We start from the raw sequence: 7,976 nt of genomic DNA, 5'->3' as shown, positions 1-7,976 counted from the left end.
ATATATATATATATATATATATATATATATATATATATATATATATATATATATATATATATATATATATATATATATATATATATATATATATATTCATTGAAATTCCTATAATCTTTAGACAAATTTGTTTTAAAAACCTTTTAAAAGCACCATTTTGTGGAAAAAAAAACCTTTTAAAAGCTTTTTTGTTAAAAAAAGTTATTCATTTTTTTGCAAGAGGTAACTCATTTACTTAATTACCTTCTAATTAACTTAATTAGACTTTAATTTATTCTAATTAACCTCTAACCCACCAAATTACTAAATAATTAGATTTTATAAAAAAAAAAAACCATCACGCCCTCCCCTAGCTTCCTCTTCCCTTTCCCCCTCCCCTTCCCCCTCCGGACTAGCTGCCTAGATCCCCCACCTTCGGCGACCTCCTTCACCTTCGAACGACCCTCCCTTTCCCCCTAATCACCGTCGGCGACAACCACCTATTTAATTTTGAAAAACCCTAGAAAATCAATTTGGGGGTTTTTTAATTTTGTGCATCTTGCTTGCAATTGATGCTTGTTTTGGCTTTGATTATGTATATATGTGACGTTAGGGTGACTTAAAAGCAAATTACAATTGATTTGAACTTGATTTGAGCATGTTTAAGTGAATAAGAGCCAAAAATTCAAAGGGAGGTGGTGGTCGCCAACGGGGATAAGGGGGAGAAGGATGGTCAACCGGTGGTGGAGGTAGGTCGTCGGAGGTGGGGGAATCTGGGCGGCGGATCAAGTGGGTGAAGGGGTAGCTTCCAGAGGAGGGGAAAATGGAGGAAGAAGAGGAAGGGGTGGTGGATTTTTTTATATATAAATTAAATTTAATTATTAAATAATTGGGTGTGTTAGAGGTTAATTAGAAAAAATAGGACGAAATTAGAGTCTAATTAGGTTAATTAGAGGATAATTAAGAAAATGGGTTTTCTTTCGCAAGTAAATGAACGTGGTGGTTTTTTTTAACCAAAAAACTTTGAAAAGGTTTTTTTAATTTTTTTTCTCGCAAAATGGTGCTTTTAAAAGGTTTTTTTCTAACAAATTTGCCTAATCTTTATTCATTTCTCCTTCCGTTTTACAAATATCATATGTATATAACTATATAAGTATTTTGAATGATTTTTGAAATTCTCCTCCTTATTGTTTAAGTTGCTAAGTTGTTTCACATTTATTTATTAACTACACGTATTGCGGCTTATATAACCTTAGTTGTTTTATGTTTTAGATCTCTAATTATTCAGATTGTAATCGGTTAAAGCCATAACTATTTTGCTAACTATGATTTAGATCTCTAATTATTCGGATTGTAATTAGTTAAAGCCATAACTATTTAGCTAACTATAATTTAGATTTCTAATTATTCGGATAATATATGTTATATCATGTGAAAATTAGAGTAATTGCGTGCTACATACTCAATATTGTTGTAACCTCCACCTGATAATTAATTTGTTTGGATAATACTTGCCATTTTGAAAAAAAAAATGAGGTGGGACAAGTTGTTGACCTAGCCAGGTTAGGAGTCTTAGGACTATGGGACTTTGATACTTCGTATATCATATAGGTAGCATAGTGTCTAAGGACGAGTTTACCTATGCGGCGCTTGAATAACCGAGGTTCGCTTTGATCATAATCATCATATCCATGCCAACCTTCCTTTAATTTTATGTGTCACAAGTATAAACCATAACTACAACTGAGAGATCAAATACAACACGCAATTACACTAATAACTTGTACAAACATATATATATGCATGCCTTAATTGTCAACATGCCACAATATATAGGCTTAATTTATCAACTTTGCATTACATTAATATGCAAATACGTTGCTAAAAAAAAACTGCAATTAAGTACCAGAAAAGAGCTGAGAATCACTGCATGAGCATTTATTTAGGTATGGACGTAGGGTCGTAAACTCGTAAGGAACCCCAAAAATGACAAAATTTCATTAGAATATCTTATTACCAAATATTACAAAATTTCATTAGAATATCTTGTTACCAATCAACTACATACTACACACAACAAATTAAATGTTCATATGTAATTGTGTAAATAAAGTTCTTTGTAAAATCATAGATTGATCCATTTAATTTGATTCAGCTATTCTAGGCTAGGTTGAACCAAAAATAGAGAACGTTGATGCTAAAACTTAATGGTTGGTTCATTTATTGATCACCATAAGAAGCTCCTACTGATCTTGTGATGATGATAGGTATAAAGAAGCTCCTGTTCTCATGCCATCATCTTCATTTAGTAAGAAACTTAATCAATTAAGTTCATGGTGCTTTCACCTTTTATTTTTTTTTGGGGTAAAGAGTCAAAGAGTAGTGCCTAGTATTTTCCCTAATGGCCAAAACATTTGGGCTAGGTTTGCTTTTAATGATTAGGTAACTTAGGACATGTTCTCATTGACTGAACTGAACTGAACTTATTAGAGCTGAACTCAAATGAACTGAATATTTTATAAGAGAAGGAAATTAGGAGCTGAACTGAACTGAACTGAACTTATTAGATCTGAACTGAAGTGAACTGAAAATAATCGTATGAGAACAGACCCTTAATGTAACCATTAAAATAATTTGTTGTTGAAAGGTTTGTTTATTACTCACCAACATATATACTTGTAATGAAGCCAAAACAAGAAAAATAAAGAATGAAAGAATTCGATAGTGGTCATGATCTGAGATGAAAGTGTCCAACACTAATCCAAAGAAACACTTTCTTACCAATGCCTTATATTTTTTTTAATGAGAAGTGTAAATAGGGGAAATTCTACATGATGATAACCTTTAAGAATTGAAATAATAATTCTACTTAGAAGAATTTTTTTTTATTGCAATAATATCTAGTAACCCATTTTTGCATATATCAAAGTGCCCTTAATTTTTTGTTTTTTTATGCTTAACATTTTATTATGAGACTTAGAAGATTGTATCATGGGTTCGAATCCCATTTCCTCCGGCACGGAAGTGGAACGAGTGGGCGGATAAACAAATCCTCCCATCAAACCAAGGACCACATAGCTCATATGGTCTCCTCTCAGCGAAACTATCTAACACCATGAGACTCGCCACATGAACCACAATTTCAGGCGGACTTTCGATGCAAGGCTACAACACCGTAGCACAAATCTCCCATCTTGTACCGTCGCTACCACCACGAAACATGCCACATAACTACCGTATCAAACGGACTTTCGATACAAGGCACCACAGAACATTGGTAATTATAGATTATAAATTTTATAATCATTGCAAGTGTAACCTAGAAGCTACAGTGATAGTCTTGTTATGTTGGCCGAGTTGGCGGAGCAAATTGTTGCACGTGTTTTATACTTATACCACCAAGTATATAAGATTATACTCCTGTACAATGTCACAAAAATGAGCACCGACATCAAAACTCACACGAGTCGACATTGATTCCCTTAAATTTTTTGAAGTTACTCTTCTATGACATTCTGTACATCTTGGATGATTGTAATTTATGGTGGAGATTTTGTATTCTCTTTCCGTCAATACGAACTCAAATTTGATGATGGATAATATTTAGGAATCATAGAGTCATTAATTGGACCGTTGGAAGTTAAATTACATTTGAAATATTAATTTAAAATTTTCATAAATCATATTTTTACTATAGATCAAAATATAAAGGGACAACAAAAATAAAGACGTCAAATATATTCCTTTCAGCTAATTTAATCGATGTACAGATTCCATTGTACATAAAGTGTACATCTATTAGCTCTCCTAGTGGCTTCCTTGGGAGCTAAAAATTGTCATAGTTAGCTTACATTCTCATTGTAAATTCTCAAATGAAATTTGTTTGATTGTTATGCTACATTCTAACTCTCTTGATCTTTTGGTGTACTATCATTGTTGTCGTCTTTTTTACCCCAAATGACGAGGTATATTCTGACGAAGATCAAAACAGCTTCTATCAAGCTGTAGAAAAATGTAATGATAAACTTAGCTTGTAAATAATCATTTTATTACAAACAAATTAAATTGAAATTGCATAAAGCTAGATTACCTTCCTAAGTAAAGTGACTCGTCAGAAACCATTGGGCTAACTACTGCTACCATAACGAGGGTTATGGGGCTGAAAACTGAAACAAAGAAAGACCCCTTCTCTGCGATACACCACGTCGTCAGGACCATCATGAGTCCCGAAGCAATAATTGCCTATTAATTTAAAAATTAACCAATCAATCACTTAATAAAGCTTGTTAATTACTTAGAAATGTAATCAAATTATTAATTTCTTTCGTACAAAAATCTTATACCATGTAGAGAATCATGACGCCGTTGATGGTGAAATCGAACCGCCAATAGTAGGCCTTTCGATCCATTATTGAGGCATATAGTACGCACTGAACTGCTCCCATGCTTACTATCAAACCACTAGCTCTGGAAGAATTTGGATACATCTGCAGCAATTTATAGATTTATAAAACAATATTATAAACCAAATTTAAATTATGAAATGAGATGTATATAAACAAGCTTAATTAGTAAAAAATAAGTTATCATAAATAAATACATTAAATTTATTACCTCAATAACAACTGAGGCAGCCGAAAAAATACAGCTACCAAATGCGGCTAAAATACCAAAAAGCTCACTGTGATTGAGCGCTTGCCCTTTAGGAAGGGGAAATTGAGCTTGTTCCAATTTATTAGTCGCGGGCTCTATAATTATGCCCTTGTAGAAGCTAAGAATCATATATCCGGCTATGGCTATGATTGTGCCTAATACTTTGACTATTCCAGCTCGAGTATGCAGGTTCATATTCTCCATCCTTATTTAACAATTTGAAAAAATCAACAAGTTATATCCAAACTAACAAAATTGCAATAAGTTTTTATTTTCTACTTTTCGTAATGAAAAAATAAATACAAACATAGGCCTGAAAATATTCTTTCGTCTTTTAACAACTAAGATATAGGCTTGATCATGACATTTTTTAGGCTGGGGGCAAACCATTATTTATGGGGCCCTTATTTATTGTAATTTCGAAAATATTTAAAAAATTATAGTCTGATTTCTATAAAAATAAAATCTGTAGTCAATTTATCACATGCAAATTTATTTTTGATGTAGAGATGTACGATATAAGTAGATCTAAACGAGATTTGACCCTAAATTTTAATTAAGTACCACTCTGAGTTTAGCTAATTAAGTTACTATATCATCCACTTATCACCTAAAAATCTAACTACAATGTTCATCACATGACGAGTAAAACATTGGCCATTGTGCTAACACAACAAAAAAAAAACTTCACTCGAAGAAGAATAGAATTTCACTCCATATATGACCGAAAGAAAATTAGAATTGCTTTTTTTTTTCAATTGCATAAGAGCTAACAATTACTACGGAGTATAAGCCAAGGAAACATGAACATCATAATCAGGCAAAATGCCTGGGCTTGAGCATTAAATTATTCTACTTTCCGATTTAGACTTTAAAACATCAAATACTTGTATTAGTTGTATTTTTTTTAGAATGAACGTATTAATTGTATTTTTTTTAGAAGAGTGTATTAGTTTTATTTTACTCCATTACTACGTGGACTTGAACAATATAGTCTATAGGTATGACATGTGACATTTTTTGGGTAATTGCCCCTCAAAACATACCTAGGGCTGGCAATATCATATATCCCTTAATTAATTCATCATATAAATAAAAAGCCTAAAAACCAAAATATATTGCATTGCTTACCTGGGATGGCCATGACAAAAGTAATGGCCGGAAATAAATTTGATATGTCCGCTACCGTTGTACTCGAAGAAAGCTCCAAACCCAATAAAAATAGGTTATAACTAACCACTCCCCTGTAAAATTTTGAATAATACAAAAACGTCAATTTAAAAAAAAAACTTGTATAAATTTTGATATATAATAGAAAGAAGTTTAAGTAGGAACAAAAGAGTTATTTAGGAATTACCCAAAGAAACCGCAAAGAAAGGCTAACCCAATGATCGGCCAAGTGAGTGTAGGATTAGGGGTCGTCTGAGCCTCATTAGGCGGACTTTTTTTCAAATACCTAACATTATATTTAATTTAATCAAAAATAGTACGTATAACATGTTAATTGACTTGCTAAAAAGAAGCTCAAATTAAACATACAATAAGTAAATATAAAATAGCACGTAAGATGTAAAATTTCATTCATGCTATAAAAAATAGGAATCATCAATTCTTTTTTACTCAAGTAAATTTATAGATACGTAATGACAACTTAATTGATAAATTACCTTTCATAGAGAAAGATTGCTGGGGGATAGAGGAGAGCAGCGAAAACGAATTGGTACGCAACAACTACCCGAAGGCTAACACCTTGATTAATTAGGCGATTACCATGATTACCGTAACGAGGAGGTTCTTCCAACTCCACATTCTTGCTTGCCCTCGTAAATTGTTTGTGTTTGATGTGTTTGAAGTGTTTGATGCACTCTTTGTATGAAAGATTGAAAGGTAATTTATAAGAGTGCAGTATTTATGATTGCACTACCTTGTTTCTTAAATAGTAAGTATAAGAGTGCACTCTTTAGCTTGAGTTTCTTAAATCGTGTAGTTGTTGTGTTTTGTTATATGAGTGCGCTACCTTGTTTCTTAAACTGTATTTGATGTGTTATACATGCACTCTTTGTATTTATATGGGTAGAAATGAAACAATGTGGCGCACTCGATCTCCAGCTTAAGCTTGTAGGGATATTTCTAATTTAAGATCTTTATGTTGCACCTTATAGCTTCTGTCTAAGTTTAGGGGTGATGTGATGCCATGCATACATTTACTGATATATAAACATTAATATATAGAGTCATTATTACGAGTATTAATTAAACTTTTACATTTTTATCTCATTTCACACACAAATATGGGACATGCTTGCAGGTTGCACCTTACACTTATAGCTACTGCCTAAGTTTAGAGGTCAAGTGTGCCGTTGACATTACGCATACATATACTGATATACACATTAATAAAATCATTATTATTAAAAAAAACTGTAATTTTCTCTAAATTTAATATATCGTGTGGTATTTTTAAAGTATTAAGGAGTATATCATATAAAAGTACATATTTTGATAGTATAAATACATGTAGTAAGTAATTTATATAAATATTTTATAAACATTTTAATTGTATTTATTAATATATTTTAAAGCAAGTAATTTTATTAAGTTATCAGTACAAAGATTTTATTAAGTAAAATAATTAAGTAGCTCGGGCATTGCTACTTTTGATGTTGTACTATTGCTAATTCTTAAAAAGACATTTACTAAGAGATTGAGTGTTCGAATCTTGTCATCATCCATCTTTTATTTTAATCTAGTTGAGACAACATGGAGTAATATTGGTTGTGTGGGTGATCAAACGTGGTGTAATGAAGAATTCAGTGGGTGATGTGGCATAATGAGTTAGATGTGTGACACGACGTTATGAAGAGGTTTACATGGCACATAAAAGTTCTTAGAATGCTTTTTAACAGGAGTTAAGTACAAAACTAGGGTCTAACCTTTTCATTTTTTCACCTTTTGGGACCTTTCACTTTTTTTTTTTCACCTTTTGGGACCTCTAGTTAACTTTCTGGTCATTTAACCCACCTTTAACTCACCGGAAGAAAAGTGAGTCCCTTAATTGAATATTTGAACAAAAAAAGTTAGCCCCCTCATTATTTTTTTTACAAAATAAAGTCAGTCCTTTCATTAATAATCATGCATATATAATAATAATAATAATAATAATAATAATAATAATAATAATAATAATAATAATAATAATAAAAGAGTACATTCTAAATGTGCAACTGGAAAAAAAAAAAAGCCAAACAAAAAATTGTTGTAATTATCAATGAGCCATTACAGGAATAAACGATGTTTTTGATAGTTTACATAAATCCATTTTCTTAAAATTAATTATCCAACCA

General features: G+C 31.6%; 1 protein-coding gene across 1 annotated transcript; it reads right to left on the bottom strand.

Annotated features, from left to right (window-relative positions):
* Positions 1–3,881: 3,881 nt before the first annotated feature.
* LOC145570838 (WAT1-related protein At1g25270-like) lies at positions 3,882–4,836 on the bottom strand. Its single transcript, XM_081629965.1, has 4 exons — positions 4,594–4,836; positions 4,323–4,466; positions 4,070–4,221; positions 3,882–3,981 (listed from the first exon to the last, which is right to left on the bottom strand). The coding sequence occupies exons 1-4, from the start codon at positions 4,834–4,836 to the stop codon at positions 3,882–3,884; spliced, it is 639 nt and encodes a 212-aa protein (XP_081486091.1).
* Positions 4,837–7,976: the final 3,140 nt, after the last annotated feature.

The sequence above is a fragment of the Chenopodium album genome, chromosome 12, assembly GCF_948465745.1.
Source record: "Chenopodium album chromosome 12, dcCheAlbu1.1, whole genome shotgun sequence".
NCBI classification, from domain to species: domain Eukaryota; kingdom Viridiplantae; phylum Streptophyta; class Magnoliopsida; order Caryophyllales; family Amaranthaceae; genus Chenopodium; species Chenopodium album.
This window is presented reverse-complemented; position numbering and strand designations above follow the sequence as displayed.